The sequence below is a fragment of the Hippocampus zosterae genome, chromosome 15, assembly GCF_025434085.1.
Source record: "Hippocampus zosterae strain Florida chromosome 15, ASM2543408v3, whole genome shotgun sequence".
Lineage (NCBI taxonomy): Eukaryota > Metazoa > Chordata > Actinopteri > Syngnathiformes > Syngnathidae > Hippocampus > Hippocampus zosterae.
Window position 1 is genome coordinate 6,393,421 of NC_067465.1, and position 22,203 is coordinate 6,415,623.

At 44.2% G+C, this 22,203-nt stretch overlaps 2 protein-coding genes across 7 annotated transcripts in view; both read left to right on the forward strand.

The window, feature by feature from the left end:
* The first annotated feature begins 540 nt into the window (after positions 1–540).
* rab2a (RAB2A, member RAS oncogene family) lies at positions 541–18,263 on the forward strand. The gene is made up of 8 exons (XM_052087969.1): positions 541–751; positions 3,162–3,233; positions 4,366–4,433; positions 7,494–7,576; positions 7,973–8,065; positions 8,672–8,783; positions 11,618–11,686; positions 14,296–18,263. The coding sequence occupies exons 1-8, from the start codon at positions 706–708 to the stop codon at positions 14,389–14,391; spliced, it is 639 nt and encodes a 212-aa protein (XP_051943929.1). The 5' UTR covers positions 541–705; the 3' UTR covers positions 14,392–18,263.
* chd7 (chromodomain helicase DNA binding protein 7) overlaps positions 18,147–22,203 on the forward strand; it is a 46,210-nt gene continuing 42,153 nt past the window's right edge. For 3 of the 6 annotated variants that reach the window (XM_052087946.1, XM_052087951.1, XM_052087950.1), the window contains exon 1: positions 18,147–18,304. The gene's annotated coding sequence lies outside the window, so the exon portion shown is untranslated. Of the gene's footprint in view, positions 18,305–18,753; positions 18,890–19,370; positions 19,532–22,203 lie in introns of those variants that run through there. The other 3 variants (XM_052087949.1, XM_052087947.1, XM_052087948.1) reach the window with 3 other exon arrangements.

Sequence of the window (22,203 nt, forward strand, 5' to 3'; positions counted from 1 at the left end):
AGATTGTTGAACTAGGTCCGCAGGGTAGTGCTCCATGTACAGTACTTTGTATGCAGCGATGGTTGTTTGAAAGTGCTCTGTAAGGAAAAGATCAAAGGAAAGCGACCACACCCCTTTTGACGAAAATGGCAAGATTCGGCGGGCCGTAGCCCCCAACATCTTCCTCCAATTGATCTAAAATGTAACTATTTTTGTTGTGCCATCACTATCAACAACTTCAGCAAGTTTCACTAAAATCAAAATATGTTTCATTAAAATTTTCAGAACTTTGGCGTGAGTTGGCATGGAACATTTTCGTTGAGCCCATCAACGAGTGTTCAATATCACGTTTGATGTACGTGCAGCATTTTTGTATTTTATTGAAGTTCTCAAAAAAAGAAAGGTCTGCTGAAAAATTCAACTTCTTGGGTTTAATATTAATATACTGGTTAAAAATAGCCCTTTGAGAAACTCAGCCTGTAGTTTACAGTACTGTATTGCAGTTTGAAACCATGAAAATATTGTAGTTTCCGAGGACGTATGAAGTACACGTTGTGTAGCGTGGCGAGGGCGGGCCTAGTGACGTAGAGCTGAGGCTCTGGCTGTTTATTGTTCCTTCTTCAGCGCCGCCACAGAAAAAGGAGACTAACACGCCGACAACCAGCTTTGGCACGCAGTTAAACAAGGTGTGATTGTCTGGACAACTGAGTGCTCAAATCGAGGGCCATGGCATACGCTTACCTCTTCAAATACATCATCATCGGAGACACAGGTAGGCTGCAGCAAGCGAGACTCGTTGTTAGCATGCAGCTACTGGTTAGCATATTGCTAGCGGTCCATTTCCGCAGTGTTGGATGTCCAATGACGTGGTAAAAGCAGAGACGCAGAGGTGGGATGACAGTTCCCCTTCAATGTCTTACCGCCGCCGCGCAAGATTGTTTTGGGGGGAAAAACAATCATGTTCGTTACGTGTACATGTCATTTCAAACTATGTAAATAAAACAAACGTAGCGGTAGCTGTTTACATTCGCCCTGCTTAATACGGGCCTCCGGTCCAATTGCATCTGGGGTGGGGGTGGGGGGTGTTAGCTCCAGCCAGCTAGCTCAGTGAACTGTCTAGCCAACATTGGGAGTTGAACCAAATTACGCAAGCGACAACCAGCTCGGTAAACAACCACGAGTGACATTAAAAATGGAGTGTAATCGAAGCAGCAACGCCGTTGACACGGTTTCATAAACGAGAGGGAGCATGAGTCCGGTTCGGAAAGCCAAGCCGAGCCAGTAATGTTCCCTGAAATGGCGTAGATCGCTTGTTATTCTTAGTCACGTTTACGGCGATTGAGTGCAAGCCTCTCGGTCCCGTGTATTTCCTTTCTTGAAGTGCTCTTTCCCCTCGCCGACGCCCGTGAGTGTGTACTACGCGGTTCAGCGATGATTTATGGTTTCATGTGGACAGTTGCCTCCCCCTCACGAGGGGCCCAGCAAGTGTATCCTCTCCTGTCTCAAAATGTGGAGATACCAACATTATGTCAATAAAACTGGTTGTTTATTAGTTGAACGTCAATTCAAAGACCTAAAGATCAAACGCATCCGCCAGGTATGAAGAACAGGTCAGACAACAGGACCTAGCATTGTTAATTTCGAAATTGTAGATAATCCTAACAAAGAAGAGTTGTAACCGTTCGTGTCTGTAGAAGTGTTTTCATTGTTGGCCATTGTTATTGTAGTAGAGGTGTCAAATATTAATCTATTTGTGGACAATTGATCATCCAATGATCAACAACTTTTGCCAATCGATTAATTGTTTAGAGTCGTGGTTTATTTTAAGATTGTTCTTACTTCTCTCATTTGAGCCTTTCCCGAAGGTCAATATCCGATTGCGGTCATCCTCACGAAAGCAAACTGACTATCTGTATGTTTAATCCAATTAAGACATTTGGACACCTTTGCCATTACTGTGGAAAATAATAATGAACATTTCCCCCTCTTTTCTGACGGGATACGGACCAAACTAATAACTGAGTCATAATCCATTTATTGGGGGGGGGGGGGGGGGGAATACTCAGGTTAATCTATCACAAAAATAATCAACAGGGGGGTTTTCCTGGCTCAAATTGAGGCGGGGGTGGCACCATCCTGTCCATGCCCCATGATGTGCATTCGATAAATTCAACGAACTCTCTTTCTCTTACCGGAAATATACTTTAAGTTAAGAGTTCCCGTGGGAATTATTTTATTAAAACTTGCCCAGGAGAATGATGGGCTCATAACTGGTGTGGTGGGGCCACTTTAGTTTGAGACACTCGTAGATTATTTTGAAGCAGCCTTCAAGCACTCTGGTCCGTGTCCACCTGTGCTGCAATAGCACGCTGCAGTGTCCTCTGTAAAATAAGACCAACATTTCTTAAACTACCAATCTCAATTATATTATTTTAGTTTTTGTAACTTTATTGGTCGAGTGTTTTTCGGGACTATCATCTTGAATATACTTCTCCTTCTCTTCTGCTGCTTTGCGAATGGCCGGCACCCCACGTCTTTTTAATGTGTCCAGCGTAGAATTGGTTGATGGCTGTCTCACAAGGGAGGCAGCATGTTCCCATTGTGCTTTTAGTCCTATAAATCCTCCTAATGGGAGTTGTGGACAGTAGTTAAAATTCGGATGTAGCCCGATGCTGTGATCTTCTTTGGACTTGAAACGAACAAAGCCTGATTGAACATCACCACTGTGTGTGGCAGACAAGTAATATGCTCCTTTTTATCTCAAGATGTGATCAGTTAGCAACAGTCTGTTTCCCCGCAGTCAATGGATTCGTTGACGAGCCATCAGTCGAGTGTGCTCTCGGTGAAATCATCATCATCGAGTGGACTTAAAAGTGCTCGCAAGCGATGTTGATATCTGTTTTCTCATCCGCTTGTCCTCAAAAGGGTCCTGGGTTCATATTAGCAGTGAAATTGTACATTATTGAATGACTGAAGGATGATGATTTTTTTTTTTTCAATTCTGCTCAAGAATTGGCTCGTATTCGTGCAATGTCGGTTTCTGTTCATGTTTTCAAACTTTTGATGATGACTGTCAAAATTTGACCCAAGTCAAACCTTCCCCCTTTTGGCAATTAGATGGAACAATTTTCAATGCATCGTGTTTGCTAATCGTGATTCTCTCATTGCTTGCATCTTTCCAGGCGTCGGAAAGTCATGTCTATTACTACAGTTCACAGACAAGAGGTTTCAGCCTGTTCACGACCTCACCATTGGTAAGGCAGTCTGTTTTCTACATACCGGTACCGATATTTATTTCCCAGTCAAGATAAGCGGTACAGAATACGGATTGATGCGTGCGATCATCCTGACTTCAAATAGATTGAGCTTATGTGTTCCTACTGATTTGTTGGCTATGAATATTTGACTTTTAAAATCCCACATTTTTCCAAATCTCTAAGGCTCAAGATTATGACCGCAGTCATCTGCTACGTCCAATCTTCTGAGATTCAAACTTTTGTTCCTGAATACTTCAGCAGCAGTTCGCCAACACCACACGAGAGCCATCGTTATTTCAAAAGGAAAAAAGAAAAAAGAAAACGGCACATTATTTCAAATTGACGCTGCAGAAAAGTGCACAAACTGTGTCCTCGAGCTCGCAAATAAATGAGTTATATATATATATATATATATGAAATAAGGCCCATTTGATAGCTGTTGGACGGCATACGTCGGAATGTGCTTGGGGTGCTGCTCCATGGCTATAGTATAAAGACACACACACATATATATATATATATGTCTTTATACTATAGCCATGGAGCAGCACCCCAAGCACATTCCGACGTATGCCGTCCAACAGCTATCAAATGTGCCATATTTCAAAACACAAACACTTGAAGCTTATTCATTAAGTTATTGCCATATTTGTAGTGAGTGCACGTTAAGTTTATTTACTCACCACGTTTGCACGTTTGAACATAGCTTTAACTAAACAAAGACTATACAAAATATAACCTTGCACTGAATAAAAGCCATAACGCACGCACACACACAGAAGTGAAGCACACAAAATGATTACTTTGGATAGTTGTCAATGTTCAGAGCCTTATAAATGAAATGTATTGTTATTGTTGTTATTATCATTCCTATTTGGGTATTTTTGTCACACGGAGCAGCGCGCACGCATTGGATGCAAAGACGGAGGGTCCAAATCTGTAGTGTGGATTGAATCAGACCGGACCACGGGCCATTTACCTCTTTTATAATTTCTCAACTCACAAGTCCAGTTCGTCGTAATCCTCTTTACTACGTGAAGTACATACTCCATACTTGAACATGCTCCTTGACTGACCCCATCACTGCTCTCACGGGTATTTCTCTCTCTCTCTCTCTCCTTAAATGCAGGGGTAGAGTTTGGAGCGAGGATGATCACTATAGATGGCAAACAGATCAAACTGCAGATCTGGGATACGGTAATGCACATCCTTTTTTAATTGGTCTGGGTTCACATTCATTCATTATCACAAAACGTTTACGCATTAGAAGTCAGTTGTTTGTGATACTTTTTATTGAAAGAGGAAACACTTGATCAAGTGATGAGTTTTCAGGTTACACTTGGAACATGATTATTATTGTTATTATTATTTTTTATTATTAATGGCGCAGACGCTCTTGGGAAAATGTCAAAGTAAGCAGTAACATTTGGATGCTTTATGATGATGTCATGACATCGCTCCTACTTGCCTCTTTGCCGGCAGAAAACCAAACGTGTTCCTCGTAAGGAATAGGTTAAAGAAAACCTTTATTAGTCTCGCAATGGAGAAATCATCACCAACCAAGCACAGCATTGGCCCTATTAATCAAAACTACGCCCGATTATTGAAACGCAGGATTTTGTTTAGATACATCTTGAATGATAGGAGTTCAGGGCCAGAGTGCCTCAAATTAATTGACTTGGCTGTGCATCATGTGAAAATTGCAGTGTGCACAATTTGACCAGAAGGTTGCGCCAAAACTCCATGACAAATATTACACTGCTGGAAAAGAAAGACCGTAGGTGTTGAACAGGAAGACGAGCGGTGACGTCAGTCGTAACGATGCCTGACAGCCTGCTCGGGCTCACCCAAAGACAAGTTGAAACACGAGACCTGTACTCCGTGTGCTTTGTCAGTCCAAGGAGAAAGCGTCTGCTTTTAGGATCTGGGCTACCGCCGTGAACTGAAAAGTGATTTGATGCCGGGTGTTTTTCTCCACTTGCCAGCCATTTTTGACTATTTTGACTCATTTTTGAAGGCCTACAGAAAATGGAGTTATGAAGCTATACACACATAGAGAAAAAGCTTTAACCCTCTTCTTTCATCAGGAAAAAAGTACATTACTACTTTTTTACATTACTGTTTCTTGAAAATGCTAACTTCCAAGAAAAAAATGAGGAAAAAAAGCTTTATGTGAAAGGATGCATTTCAAGCAGAACTTTCACTTTGATGCTATTTTTTTGAGGGGGGGGCATTTGTGATACCTTAAATATCTAAACAATACTTTCTTGCTTAATACCACAACATAAACAACACAAAAAGGGCACATGGATTGCAAAATAACAGTTTCTTGAAAAAAACTGCCCTGATATATGAACTTTGCATGAACTTTTCATGAATTTTGAACTTTGTGTGATTTTGTGTGCATGTTCATCAAGGATAACGAAGGGGGACTACGTCATCTTTTTTTAGTTGAAAAAACTTTGTTGGAGAGTTAGCCGTCAGTATTTATCTTTAACAGCACTGTTGTAGCGTTAGCTGCCGGTGTTTCTCCATGTTCTGCTGATCACGCTGTTTCCGGACGCCATGTCGCGACATAGGATCGCCCACAGCCACTCACCCTGTGTGGGCCAAGGTCTGATCAAAGCCAATCCCGCCAGTGGTGATTTATCACACTAAAATAATTCACACAGCCTCAATACTGACTGAGGAGGTGGGCCATATTTTTTTATTTGAAAAAAACCCACCCAAAACATATGTGTACGTTTTGGCACTCAATGATAGGGGTTTTGCAAACGTATTTTTACATTTTAGCATTGAATGGATCCTCAGCGGTGCTAACTTACCGACTGTTCCTCGAATGTCTGACTGACTGGCTTTTTACTTAGGTTGTCGACTCGTTAGATCTCAGACTCGGTGACTGAATGCTTCATCCACCACCAGACAAGCTGACAAAATCGGATGACTGGTCGAGTGATTCATCCGCAGCCTGCCTGTTGGGTTTAACAGCTGAGCTGTGCGCAGTGCCGAACCGCAGCTGCTGAAACGGAGGGCATTTTGTTTGTGTCTGTGGCCCACATGAGACACAGGCAACATTGTGACTATACATTGGATGGAGGCGGGGCATGAATAGGCATGGCTCGGGGTCTGCCGAATGGAGTGATGACGGGACGTAGTTGGGGAGAGAATAATCAAGCGACGAGTGATGTCAGGAACAGATGGTGGAGGTGAGACAACGAAATGGGAATTATAGAAGAGGGTGTAAATGAACACAAATGACCTGGCGCCCCGTCCTTCAAATGTTACATCAATACTAGTCTGTGGAAATGTCCCTATTGTTTATGTGTGGAGAGGCGGCAGTTTGGATGCACACTCGGAGAGATGGAATGATGGAACAAGTAAGAGAGGACTCCATTGTTACCCAGTTACAGATAGCCCTCTGTCCTGTCTTCACCATAACTGGCCCAAAACCCTGGAGCCGGAGCCTGCTTGGGGAACCGGGATTGGACGAACTACCCGCTTATAATGACACTCCAAATATTCCAAAAGCCTTGCATTGTAGCCTGGTCGAATGGTCAGCCTGTAAGCCATATCAGTGCAGTTGCCTTTGTCTTCACCCGGTTGACTTACAATTAAATTATTCTCGATGAATACAGTAAATCCTCATTTTTCGTGGGTGATTGGTACACGCGGAAAGTGAAAAACCACAAATTAGGCTTTGTGCCCTCTCTGATTTTTTTTGGGGGGGGGGGTTGTATTTAATTTTTATAGAGGGGGTTGGATTTCACGGCCTTTTTAACAATATGTTAGCACCTTCTGTTGGCGAAGTTCTGAGACTCAAGGCAGTTGACAACAGACCAATTACAAGTCTTTACATGCCCGGAGGAACCCGGATGGGCAGAGCCACTGTCCACGATGTTGTTGTCTGTCTGATCATTGATGTTATTGCAAGCAAGAAACATCACAGCTTGCAGCTTGTCTAAAATATGTAAACCGTATATGTACGTGACATTTTTGAGGCAGAGATTACAACAGAACATGTCTTTACTTGGATCTTTAAGTATAAAACCTCATACATTAATTAATATTCCTCAACATTTCCTTTTGAGAGAGGCCAAGAGGCTTGTGTTGGTGGCATTGAAGGCGGCTCTCACGGCCGCAATATGGAGGCCGATATGGCTGTATTTTATTTGTCTGTTTGTTTTATTTGAAAAACTTTTTTTAGAAAAAAAAATCATGAAACACAGACGTCCTAAAACTGTGTGTCTTTCTCTTTAGGCCGGCCAAGAGTCATTCCGGTCCATCACCAGGTCTTACTACAGAGGAGCAGCAGGAGCACTGCTCGTTTACGACATCACAAGGTAAGAGCCCATCAACGAATTTGATCGGGTGTTTGTGTTATTAATTAAGGCTCCCTACTTGTTGCGGAAGTCCCGGCCGGATTCACAAAGTTCAGTACGATCACGGTTGCCAAGTAACCGTATATCGCGGCAGCGGAACCTTACAAATAATTTTCGACGGACCACCTTGCAATGTGTCGCAGTCCAGTACAGACAGAAAATTGCAATGGAATGTCAAATAGAGACAACATTTCAGATTGATTTTCATAGCCCTGAAATTTATTATTTCTGCATTGAGGACCTTTTCGTGACTTTTGGCCCAAAATAAAAACTCAAGATTTTTTAACTTTGCCATCTGAAGCCAAGAAGAATCCTCCCAAAATGTTTGATCAAGTCATGTTCCACTTTTTATTTCAGGAGGGACACCTTCAACCACTTGACGACCTGGTTAGAGGATGCGCGCCAACATTCCAACTCCAACATGGTCATTATGCTCATTGGCAACAAGAGGTTTGTTTTTGTTTTGCTATGGCTTCGATTGCACTTTTGAAAGCTTGTTGCCCCGTGTCGTCGGCATGCTTGGTTCTAAAAGGGGTCGTCGGTTTGACGCGAAGGTCATCTATACGACTTTGCACGCGGAGCTGGATTCTGGAGATTGCAGACATTTTTCAAATTGAAGGACTGCTTTCACAACACTTATTGGCTCAACGTGTACCTGGAGTGAAGTAATGTGATGTTTTGTAAGACCGATACGTGTCAAAAGAGAGCCTGTCGATGTCAATCAAGGCTGCGGCGTTGTGCTCTGCTTGATCTGCTTTCTCGTTGCATTCAAACGAGGAAATTGCAACAAAGCTCACTGAGCAAATGCCGCCTTGCGCGTACGTAGCCGCTTGTGTCGCTCCGTGTCCAAGTCATAGGCTCCGGGTTGTCGGATCGTGGACTCAAAATGAAAAGAAACGCGTTGTTGCCATTTGGGCTTGGATGAAGTCATTGTGCACCCCGACGAGATGAGAGGGGCGCTGGGGTCTGCAGTCATTCCACTTGCAACTGTTGACTGAGTGGTTACTTCCTGATTTCAAATGACTTATTACACCATTGCCTGATTGTGCGTTTCAGTGACCTGGAGTCACGGAGAGAGGTGAAGAAAGAGGAAGGGGAAGCGTTTGCCAGAGAACACGGCCTCATATTTATGGAGACCTCAGCCAAGACCGCCTCAAACGTCGAGGAGGTAATGACACACACTTGCACGCAAGAAAATGTCCTTTCACTGATGAAGCAACCAAAATCTTCCGTGTCCAGAAGTGTGAAACTCATCTGCCTTATGCAATGCAAGGCAAGACCACTACTGACAACTTTCCTTCCAAAAAACAAAAAAAAAAATCACAATGGACATTGTGATTTGGTGGAGATCACTCTCCTGTTATAACAGGAATGGAGATGGTGAAAGATTCCATTTTGTGCTCCTTGCCTTCTCAATTTTTTCAAATGTGTTTATTTATAGAGATTCATCGCGGCACCGTTCTTTGACATCATATGCACAAGCATCGCTCTATTTACTTAACCGGGTGAACTCTTGATTTCATGGCCCGTGTGAGAGTCATCCCCAGAATTCGGAATGATTTACGGTGACTTGACATTGTCTGTCAAGATGAGTGGCCGTCCTCTTCAGCATGATGACGCACGGTTAGCGCTCTGCTTTGCCTCGCGGACACGCCTCTGGTGCGGTGTGTCGTCAGTGCACGGTATTGTCTTCTGGGACTCTTTCCTCACTTATCCAATCGCATAAATAATCCCGTTCCTACACTCCATAGCATGCCAGCCCCAGGCTTGTGTGTGTGTCTGTGTGTTTACATTGACTTTTTTTTCTTCAACCCTATTTTCTTCTAACTCTCTCTGTTTCTCCGTCAAGTAGGGTGTCTGAGGGGTTAACATGAGATGGAGGGTCTGCCTGTGCGCTTGCGCGTGTGTGTGTGCGTGTGCGCGCGTGTGTGTGTGTGTGTGCGTTATGATTAATTTGTCTCATTAGTGTCCTCTGAATCCTCCTGATAGCGCTCCTCTTCTCGGCTCCCTTCATCTGCGCCGGCTCCATCCGTCCTCATCCTCCGACGTCCATTTCCTCTTTCTCCCCCTCCCCCTCAAGCTCCCTTCCCCGTCATCAAGCAATACCCCCCCCACGTGTCCTTCCCACCATTCATGCCTCGGTCTCCTTCGACCCTCCTCCTCCTTTCTCCCTTGTTGCCATCAAGGCCTTTCTCCAGCAGTATATCAGCCAGTAGCAGTTCATACATATTCATAGCCGTCAACCCCGCCTCCTCTGCCCAACACCGCGCAGCCAATCGCTGTCGAGGGTTTTCCATAGGGCTCTGTGGGTGGACACCGGGTTGATGGAAGGAGACGTTTCTGGAAGCATCCTCTCCATCTTTTTATCCTCCACTTCTGCTCCTCCCTTTTGACATGGCCCAGTCCTCCTACGTCCCACGACGTCCTCCTCGAATCCTTTCGCCTCCTCACCTCTCTCTGCATCCGGTCCATCAATACGGCGCGTCGGTATGAAAGTCATGGGAGTCGAGGCAAAGAAATGGGACGTGAAAGTGAACAAGAGTGCACCCAATGGACACCTTAGTCTATTTTTACCGAGTGCCAGATAGAAGTTCACAATCTAGATTGATAGTTCTCGCACTCGAGCCACCGCTGAGTAGAAGCGATGGCTCGTGTCTACTTTGAGGTCCCGTTGACGCTCTTTGTCGTTTGTTATTCCCCGATGTCTTCTGCTCCCATTTTCACTGGGGCCGAACAATGTTGGAAAATTGAAAAAGGAAATAAGTAGAAAAGCCTCCTCCATATTGTGATTGTGATTTTATATGCGCTTCATTTTCCTCTTCTTTTTGAAATGCTAAACAAATGCATTATTTTGGGAAATTAGAATACTTTTGCTTCCGGAAATCTACCAATGAAGAGTTAATTTTGTTGTGCCGTATTTGTTCATGATCTTTTCACGACGATGTATGTTGAGTCACTTATATGCAATTGTCCGTCCGTCAATTTTCCTCAATCAACAAATGGAGCGAGATTTGTGCTGCGGTTGGTGCGTGAAAGCATTCTGAGCGGTGGAAAAAAATGGCCGTTGCGACCGCTTCCTCTTTGTGACACGCCAAACACACGCATGTCATGACGATGGCATGGCCCTTAAAACGTATCCGTTTCAAAAACACTAACTATCAATAAACGGGCAGGGCGTCGATGCGACACACTGCAGTTTAATCAAGTTCCTCGCTGTCCACATGGCACACACACTATTCCTTTCTTGCATTCCTGTGCGCGAGTCGGCAGGATTTGATGGGCGTACGGTTCGGCTGCAGGCATGAGAAAGTTTGCGACGCGAACGGCGATTGTCCGCCGTACCTCGAAAGTAACAAGGGACGGACTTTTTTTCACCAACCGGAGTTAATGTACAATTTAGAATTTGGAGCCGTTTTTCAACCGAATATCTTTGTAGGAAGTTAGAGAAGTTGGTCAAGTGAAATAAATACATTTCCACATGAGTGCAAAGCGCTCCAATGTGAAACAACGGCGTAGATCCCGGCCGGCATTCAAGAACCTCTTGCGAACAAACGGCTGAGTGAGCCACCTTGAATTATTGAGAGCACACTGCAGCAAGGTTTGATTTCAAGCATTTATCATTTGGACCTGGTTTTGAACAAGTGTATTTGTGGCCTCCTGCGTCTCCTGGTCCATATTTCTGGAGGCCCACACATATAAACCCCCTAAATCGAAGTTCTTCATTTTACAACAATGTCTGCTATTTGATTTTCATGTCGTTGTCGGTTTGGGCCTTGCCCTTTTCCTTTTTCCCTTATGTGTGTGTGTGTGTGTGTGTGTGTGTGTGTGTATGTTTGCTCCGCGGCATCACGCAAGGTCCATGAATTGGCTGGTTGCATTTGATGCGGAGTAACTCGACTGACCTGCTCAACTTTTTTTTCTTTCTTTTTTTTTTTCAATTTCTGTGCGGCATCATCAGCTCCGGGTTTGGAGTGAATCTCTTGTCTTCTGTCTCCATTTCAGGCTTTCATCAACACAGCCAAGGAGATATATGAGAAGATCCAAGAGGGTGTTTTTGATATCAACAATGAGGTGAGACCCCCTGTAAATCCTTTGCTCTTTGTCCAAGGAGTTCTCGTTTCCACCGTGGTGGTCTGCGTGCTCCTTTTCTTCACCTGCAAGGCAACTTCTCTCTTTTTTGCGCGTGCCAAAAGGAACTCCCGACCATCGGCTGCTCTCTTGCTCCACCATTTTTGGATTTAGTCGCTTCATTCTTGAGATTTCTCTCGCTCTCGCTCTCTCTCTGTCAGCAGTTTGCCAGCTCATAAATTCCTCACACCCAACAAGGTCGCAGTCGTTCACAAGAAAATAAGTATTCAGCCAGCAGGCCAGTTCCTCGTCATCTAGTCAAACAGATGGTTATCTTTATTGCGGAACAGTTGCCCAGACAGGAATGTTGGTACGTGTGATCAAGGGAAATCTGAAAATTGTGTACAAAAATACCCAGGCAAGACTTTTCATGTTTGAAGAGGATAGGCGATAAAACGATGACTCGGTGTTCTAGCGAAATGACTACTCCTGTGTTTTGTTATGGGTTTACTTGTGATGGATATTTCACAGTGAACCCACGTCATGTCATGTCATGTCATGTCATAGTTGGACTGCAGCTAAAGCTTCCTAGTTCACGAAACAAAATGTCCTTTCCACACTGCTGCCTTTTAAGATGGTCCAATTCAGCCAACTCAGATGACCATAATATAACATGAGAAGATTGAAGGGCCTCGAAAAAGTCAGCAGCATGGCTCTCGAGCAGTAACGTAGGTCAGCGGTCCCCGACCACCGGTGCTCTGAGCGCGAATCTCTGCAGCTCGAGAACGAGACTCATTCCCAGGCAGTTGCCTCACGGGACTCTTTCCATAAACTGTACTTGCCAAAAATCCTCATGAACATGCCCGTAAATGCAGACTGAACGTGTTTTTATCGAAACACAAAATGTGTGCAAGTCTGCGTCCATGTCTGTATATTCTTTACCGGCCAACCGGCAAGTTCAAGTGTTCCGAGAGGGGTTTTGTTCGCAACAGCTCGATGGAATGAAGGCAGGCCGGCCGGCCAAACCGCATCAGCTGACTGGCTCAGAGAGGGAGAGCCAGTGAGTGAGGGAAGCCCCACCAGAAATGTTGGCAGCCGCTATGAGAAAGCACTCGCGCACACACGCACACAGACACAAACACACACACGCTCGCGCAGCCTTCACTCAATAAACGTGATTTAAAGGCATACAGTGTTTCCCAGAGGCAAGACTGCTACCGAACAAACGTAGGAGGGTGAGTTACACTGGGAAGGAGAGAGATAAATATATACAGGAGGAGAGAGCCAGCCAGCCAGCCACACGAAGGCAAAGTCGGCACATCAACGGAAGGCGGAGTGAGGTGGGGGGGCTTCAATTGAACAGATGAGAGCGAGACTTGAAAGAGCTGCATCTCTCGTCCGCTCGCCTGCCCGCCTCTCCCACCCTCTCTCTCTCTCTCTCTCGCTCTCAAAGGTTGTCTTTTTATTCGTGCCATTCATTTCACGTAGTATCATTGAGAGCTTGTGTTTGCTCTTTCAGCACCTGTTGTTCCTTCTGTGCTGAGATCTAAGAGCAAACCCCGCAGTCGCCGTGAAAGCAAGGACACGCTTATTCGACAGGCTTCGGTTTGGTTGTTTGGATCATAAGACGCTTTGTCTGTGCTGGTGTTTTTGCTTTACTATGCTAACCTGTACACAACCAATAACACAAAACCCCACTAATACCCCCTTTCCACCCCCCCAAAAACTTTGTGCTGATTAGGCCCCCCGGGGCCTTACGAAGAACACGTTGGGTTTTCCACCAGCAAAGCGCCAATTAGGAGCGATATCATGACGTCATCGTAAAGCGTCCAAACGTCACTGCTTAACTCGACGTTTACCCAAGAGCGCCTGCACTATTCATAATAATAATAAGAACAATGCACTGTTAGCATCTGCTAGGCAACTTAGCATCGATTAAACTTTTATGCGGTGTATAGCAGTCAGGGATGTGACTTTCTTCATCGTTGTAGATGGTGACGAGGCTGGCCGCGAGTCAGGAATGGCGTGCTATCCAGGCACATCCGCCATTGCTCTTCTGGTGGGACACAATTGTATCACCGCTCAACAGTTTAAGCAGAACTTGCATGTGTCCGGGGAGTCTTTTCTCTACACCTGCTGATGGTCATGATAACCCCGCCCCCTAACGTAGTTGCTGCCAGCGTCTTCTGGAACCAACAAATAATCTGGGCCAGCCGAAGCACCCATTTCAAGCGCCAATTTCGCTGGTGGAAAAAGGGACTGGTGCTCACCCGGGCGCCGGCCCGCAATGAGCACCAGCGCAAGGGCCAAGAGTGGTCTCATAGTTGGAGGCAACTGGTGATTTGGGGCGGGGATGGCAGGGCCCCATCAAATGCCGCTCTTCTCGTTACTACTTGGTTTTACTTTTTCAACCGGATACTGCAGGCAAGTCACTTTCTTAGTGTTCAATTGTTGGTCACAGCTATGCCCAGCGGCGCTACACTGTGGGCCGTAAGCGTCACCTGCACCTTTTGCTTGCTGCAGTCTTGCCAACAATTTTGCAGACTGATGTTTTGTTTTTGTTTTTATTTTGTTGTTGTGATGTTGTTTTCATTCTCACTGTCTCCATTCAGGCTAACGGTATTAAGATTGGACCTCAGCACCCTACCACCAACTCCACACTGCCCGGTAGCCAGGGAGGCCAACAGGCTGGAGGTGGCTGCTGCTGAAGGCCCCAAAACAGACCTCTTTGTCCTCCTCCTTCTACCCATGAGCCCTCTCCAACCTCCCTTCCCCCCCATCCCAGTCCCACTTGCATTTCTGCAGAACTGTGCAGGCTTAGTAACAGTTTGTTAACCTGTCTCTCTCCATCTTGTCATGCATCTTTCCTTTTGTGTCCTCCTTGCTTTCAGACCAATCTTCTTCTTCCTCCTCCCTTTTTTTTTTTTTTGCTCAATCATACCTGAGAATGTCATGGCAGCATCCCATGAGCTCAACCCTTTCAATAACGGTGTCAGCTTAGGCTCACTAAATTCTAAACTTCACATTTTCCTTGGGAAGATGAATTGGTTTTAACGGTATTTGTTTTAAAATTGACACCAAGAGGATGATGACGATACGCTGTATTTGTGTTGGTGGTAGTGAATTTGTTCAGCCATAGACACACCTGTGGGGAGGGGGGGTGTAAAAAAAAAAAAAACAACTGACACTGACTGACTGTATGGAAAAATAAACCATGTGTTGCCTATACACTCAAATCTCCACATGTTTTTAAAGAAAACGCTGCAGCACTTAGGTAGCTAGGCGTGTTTGCACATGTAGGCCCTGCGCGTATACGAACGATATAGGCATTCCAATGAAGTCGGTCATTGAAGTCACTTCCCTCTGCTGATAAAACCGTTGTTTTCCTCCCTTTTGTCTTCATGTCAACTTGCAGGTGAAATGTATTTAATGAACACTAAACAATTGTGTGGCTGTTTTAAATTGTCCTGGGGAGAGAATAAAAGACCAAACTGCCGAGCGTGGGAATGAATCCTTTTGGAATGGTCGAAAAATGAAGAAAATGAAAAACGTCAAGGGGATGTTGAGAGAAGTGGCTGACATAATGAAGTGTAGAATCAAAACAACAACAAAAAAGGAAATGATTGGAGATGTTTTAACTGTATTTATCAGGCGCTATTCTGTGTGTGTGAATATATGGCTCTTTAGATTTCTGTAGCTTCTTTGGCGGTTCAAGAGTGAAACTTGGCACGTTGTGGCCTTCACTTGGGCTTTACACGTATTTATAAAAACACAAAACCCAAAACAATTGTCATTTCAGCCAAAATGCTCACAAACCCTGTCGAAAAGGGTTGCTGGTGCCCTTTTCTTTTAAGTGACAAGTGTGAATGATAACAGGCACGGTTACGAGATCATGTGGAGAACGGACTCAAATGTCAACGTATCTCCCTTTGAAGCAAACTGACGCCCACCATGAAATAGTTGACAAACATGTCATGTGTTGTTTAGAGCTTCATCGATGAGTGCTGCGATATTTTGTTCGCCTTTGCAATGTCCTGGCCATCGTTTTACTGCTTTGAGCATTGTTTACTTATTCTTTTCATATTTCCCCCTTTACATCCAACTGTGTGGTAACATTAGTTGTGTGTGTGTGCGTGTGTTAATTGCCAAAACAACTTGTGCGCCCGTGTTTCGTTCCGTAAAGTGGCGGGGCAGCAATCACTCCATTATGCTATGTCAGGATCAGCTGTCTGCCTTAACTCCGCCCCCTTGAGAGATTTAGACAGCAGCTAAAATGAATTAGCTGCAAAATGATGCATTACATTAGATGCAGCTTGTGGGTAGTGTCGGGGCGTTTGATTGGAATCCTCATCAATTAACTTTCTTCCCACTGATTCCCTGTGCGAACACACTCACACATGCCCTTGCACACAATATATAAATGTACCATGTTTTAACTCCTGTATAGATATGGGGATCACAGTTTTTTTCCATTTTAGATGTATATCAGATGGATATTAATCAAGCATTATTCTTTGTAAAGCAACATGTGGCGTGTGTGTGTGTGAGCGCGTGTGTGTGCAGACCCACAGTGGTTAGAGGGGGAGGATCAAGCCAAACCTGATACATCTATTTATCTACGGATTGATCTATCTTACCTGTGTGTCCTCCTTCCCTTCAATGCTGTCTTCATCTTCTTGCTTCTCTTGCCCCCAAAAGTTGTTGTGTTTGTTCTTTGGAAGAAAATTAAATGGAAAAAAAGAAAAAAAAAGAATGCAATCACAATAAACTATAATAAAACATTTGAAACTTTATCTGTTACTTTAATGATGTGAAGATAGAAAAATATAGTGCTGAATATTTTAAAAATGCGGGTATTTTTACTGTATCTGGTGTTTGCTTTTCAGCATTGTTCAACAATTAGGAATGTGACTTGCGACCACTCCAAGGTGTACACTGCGTCTTTCTCAAAGTCAGCTGGGATAGCCGCAGCAATACTTAAACCAAAAAATGGAGGACAGACTTGCAGTGCACAGCTATGGCCATTTTATGTATAGTGGTCAAGAATTTAATTTGAAGTTACTTTTCTATGCGTTCTTGATCTCTGTGTACATTATGGGGACGGCGTGATTGGCTGTTTTTGTAACCTGATGTTATTTTCCCATCATGATGAGGAAGACAAAGGTTGTCTACATATTTGACTCACCACTTAACATGTCGCGCTAAACCAATAGGGATCAGCGATTTCTGAAGGAATTCATGATTTTTGCAAGTTACATATATTGTCCGCTGTAAACACTTTAAAGTTCTCATGCGGTCTTGTGCTTAGCTTGGGTGAGCAATTCATTTTGTTGAGAATACTAATTATTTGTTTGTTACCATGTAACAATTATTTGATGACGATCAAGTTAGGAATGCGGCAGACACACCCTGGACTGGTCGCCAGTCAATGTCAGGAAGCATTGGCAACCAACCATTCACACATTCACATTTATGGACATATCAGAGACATTGATGAACCGAATTTGCATGTTTTTGAATGTGGGAGGCAGTATAGGCAACACGAAGAGAGCATGCAAACGCCACACAGTATCTCAGCGGAGATTCTAACCCAGAATCTTTTTAACTTCCACTTCAGTATATTGCTGACATATTAACTTTTTGGTAATTGATAAGTATGGATGGATCATAAATCCTAAAGGAAAAATTTACTTAATTTTGTGAAATGGCCTATATTCGGAAAACTATCCGTCCATTAATTTTCTATTACTGATGATCCTGTAGCCAGGGTCATTGGGACCAGGTTGACTGGTTGTCAATTAGTCAAAGTGTAGATATAGAGACGGACAACCATTTACACAGTGGAAAGGGAGCAGACGCCTCATTGTCAACATGTTGGTCAGGGGAGTGAACCACTACTCCGTAGGTGACATCCTGGAAAAATATTGTGGCATGAATGAGAGACAAAAGTATGACCAGAGACGGGTTCAGTCAAAAGTTATTGCAAACGAGTCGATCTTAAATTTCAGAATTTGATCGTGACAATAATCCCAATTTCATTTGAAGAGTGGAGGAACACTATGTAAACCTCTATAAATGTCTTGGCGTTGTATTTGTTTAGGCTTTCTGCGTTCATTCATATTTTTCCGTTCAAATAGTGGCGGACATGGTTGTCGTCTTCAGGGTAATTCACATAAGACCACGTCCGCGCACTGAGCGAATCTCACAGATCGTCACACGGGCACGACGGGGTCAGTGACCGCGCACGCAGCCTGTTTATCTGTATGAGAGGTCCTCGGGAGCGCGCACCCCCGGCCGAGGAAGGTGAGCGAGTGTCTGGAGGGGAGGACTCGGGAACGCGACCGACCAGTCGAGGGATCGATCGGATTAAACTCGATTTGAGTGAAATTAACACAAAGGACAGAAGCGCAACGCGCACTCGTCGGCGAGGTCGCAAATGCGAGACCCACCGGAGATACATTTCACGATAAACATTCAAATGCAACTTTTTTCCCAGTCTGTCTTTTGAAAACCAGAAAGGACCACGGTGATTTTTCCCCTTTGCGGAAACGGAGATACTAACGAGGAGTTCATTTGATTTTTTTTTTAAAGAAGAAGCCTGAAGTGACCAAGCTTGTTGGGGTAAGAGGATTTTATATTCACATTTTTTAAAAATCCATAACACACAATTGGTACTTAGTGTAATAGTTGATGTGAAACCAGTATTGATGAATGAGAAGCGTTTCCATTTGGAGAATGGTAAGTTTTCGGTACTTTTGAACGCAAACGCACTCGCTGAGCGTGAGAGACGGTTGGTGTTTGATTCGGGGATAGCTCGCGGGAAATTGTGAAATCGGAGCGACGATTGTATTCTCGCCTATGTTTCTTTCTTATTTCGAGAGTAAATCATTGAAGGATTGTGTATTAGCCATGCCGACATGCTAACAATAGCAAGTTTAGCTTTCTACCCGCTAATCGCACACTCGGACATACACACGCACACACACACACGCACACAAGTCACTTTGCGATAGTTCCTGGAAAGTGGAAAGCTTTTTTTCTCAGGACGGCACGGTGGACCTCTCTTCTTCTGTCTCCATTTGTCTCTATCTTGTTGAGTTTTATTTTTATTCATTGGGAAAATGTACTTCAGTGAAGTGTGGGTGTTAGCATAGTTAGCTAATTGTGTTGAGCTTTCAAGAGACACGAGGTGGCTCGAGCGTAGAGGTGAGTCACTGGCCGACTGAATGAGCCAATCTCACAGGGAGCTTCCCGACGGACAAATCACCGTAACTAAATGCCGGATTGGCTTCTATGAACACATTTATGTCAAGTTTGCTTCGCACAACTCCAATTTTCATCGAAATAATGTCGGCATTTGACGGGATCCAATGTGAAGTGCCCGTAGTCGTCACTAGATTTATTGGACGGAAGGGACAGAGGAGAGGAAAGGGGAATTGTGAGGCCAAGCGGTCATCCACATTAACCGCGTCATTCACGTTGTTTTGTCTCACGTTTTACCTACTTAAACACAGTTAACAATACCCGAAATCTATCATCTGCTGTTTTTCTTCGCCGACATGTGAGGGGAACGTTTTTTCCACAGAAATAATAGCCCAAACGGTGTTCGTTCCTCTGTTGGGAACGACGTGCGAAACGCCACTGATAGGCTAATTAGCCTCGCTAGCCGCTGGAGGTTAGCCCAGTGCTAGGACACACAAGTTCAGCTAACGCGTTAGCCAGCCCTCATCTTCATTGTGTACTTATTAGCTCCTGAGCTAGTTTCGAACCTGCTCGGGGCGCTTATCAGAGGATGCTTCGCTCTTGAGCAAGTAAAGTTAACTTCCATTCGCATTTAGCTTACTTTGGGTGAGTTCAGCGAACCATGGATTCCTATTGATATTCATGTTGCCTTTTTTTGTTTTGGCTTTCGCTGTGAATAACTTTTATGATGTTAAATTCAACCCGTCGACCAAGTTTGGCTATCAGTACCCATACACTTGTTACTCGATGTGAACGGGAGCAAACTGCGGCTCCAAACACCTGCCGACAGTGCTCCTCTGGCGTTGGTGTAACCGATTCAACTATTTTGTCTTAAGCGCATTTTGTTGAACATTTTTGCGACAGCGCTTTATTTCGGGTGCCGCTTAGGCGACCCTACCCTCTTTTTCCATTATGTTCTGTAATCACTCAACTTGCGTAATGGTCACCCTGCCGCTCGCGTAACTTTGCCTTATGCTAAATCAAACGCACAAAACGGTATCACAGAAACAAATTCTTCTGTGAAATAAAACGCCAAAATAGTGTTCTCCTAGGCTGACAGTCGTTGAAAATATGCCGCATGGTTGTTTTTCCGCCTCCTGTCTGCCATCGAGCTTGGAGCCGCTACCCCCACTACCTTGTGTCTGTGAGCCAAGATGGCAGCTCGTCATGTTTAGCGGCCACAGAGGGAGAGATAAGAGGCCCCGACCACACACACATACACACAACAGATGTTCACCACCATGACTCTTTCTCCCGTTTGTATTTTTTGTGCGTGTGGCTTGAATGGAGACCCTTTCAAACTAGGATTGCTTTGGTTTATGTTGAGCTAAAAAGAAACTGAGAAAGAGTTGACCATCTCCTATATTTTCATATGCTATGGCTGCTCATCAAAGTTGTGCTCTTAACCTTGGAGTCTTGCTTGCAAAAATCTGGCCGTAGTCACATTGAGAAGACATGAAAAAGAAACAAATTTCTGTATCTTGTCTCAAGTATGTATGTGTATATATATATATATATATATATTAGTATCAGGTACACCTTGATATCACTTGGATCTAATTATTTATAGTAATTAATTATACGTAGTGGTTATTTTTGCGTGACGGGCAACTCATTACCTAGTGTTATTTTGCCGTGAATAGCACAAGAACTTGGTCGAAAGAGTGGTAGCCAATGTTCGCCACATCGGACCGTAATGCTGCCATGATGGAGTCGGAAATGAGGACGGTCACGCCACTAGTTTGACTATATTTTTGGATGTATGAAGTTGTTCGAGTGTGTGAAAGGTTTATTCTTTAACTTTCTACGGTTTCAAAATATTTCGCACTCTGAGCAAATTTTGTTTATTTGTGTTGACGTCTGGATAGGTGAAATCTTTTTAGATAAACTTGCCTAATTGCAGCCTTTTTGTTTCTTGGTCCTTCTTTTGAAAAGGAAAAAACCCCAATCAAATAATATTTGTTAACGACTAGAGCTGGGCGATATGACAATGTCTATTGCAAAGATGATAGGAAAGACTTTATCGTGTCAGTTTTCGACTTTGTTTCTATTGACGTTAATAAACGTAATACGTTTTTGTTCTGAGCTTCATCAAAACACAAAGACTTGCAAAACTGAGAATCATGTTTTGTTTGTCTTTTGCTGATGGAACGGTGGAGACCTCACCAAAAATCTCCACTGTGCTGCTATTACCTGCAGGCAGTAGTCGGCAGGATCAAGCGCAGTCGCTGCAGCGGCACGCAATTAGCAAGTTTAGGAGCAAGCTTTGTGGGGCTATTCCTGCCTCCTAAACTTGTTGCAGTTTTGCTCCTAATTCAATAATCACAGCTTCCACCATCTTGCCTCCATGGCGGCGAATAAGTTTCACTTCTTACCAGTAGCTTTCTCAAAAGGGAATTACGAGGAGTAATTAACAGAGGGACAAACGGCGAAGCTATGCTGATTGTTTAGCTTATGTAAACTCATTGTGAAAGATCAGAATTAGAAGTTTTTTAGTTGTTGATAAACACGAGTTCACTGACTAATGGCAATATAATCCATAGTAGATGCTATAATATGTTAGCATGTATCGCTTTACATCAAACGCATAGAATAACCTGTGTATGCTAATGCTGAAAATCATGGATCTCAGAAGTCGGGTTTGCCGATTCGAGTTCCGCCTGAGTGTCCGGGCGTCCTTGTATACGCTCTCCTTTTGTATTTGTGTGTTTGAATGTTTGTCATAAGTGTGAATGGTTGTTTGTCTTCGATTCGCCAGCAACGAGTTTGGGTTACCCTACCTCTCGGGGGTAGTAGCGACAGCACGCCCACCGCCCTCGTGAAGAGAAGCTGTTCAGAGGTTGGACGGATGATTGCCTTTCGCGCAACTGTTTGAGGTGCCGATTGCTGCGGCCATTTTGTCTGTTGTGGTCATGCAGAGAGGTTGACCCCCCCAAGCGGCAGAGATGAGAAGCAGGGCCGTTGTTTTCCTCCATCACTTTCATCTCGTCATCTATCGCTCCCCATCCCACCCACCCACTCGGTCCTTCTGTCACTGCCCATGTGCTTTCTTTTATGTCCCACCCCCCTCTCATTCTTATGATGATCATATCTCCATCTTGCTCACATGCCCGTCCTCTCATTTCCAACCAAAAGGTTAGTGGGGGTCTCGAGCACCACAGTGACATTCAGAACTGAGTGTCATTCTTGTTTCTGTCATCTCTCCCTCTATCACCATCCCCCACAATCACCAGCCTTCTCCTGCAGGGAAGACCTTCTGGACCGAATGCCGTGCCTAG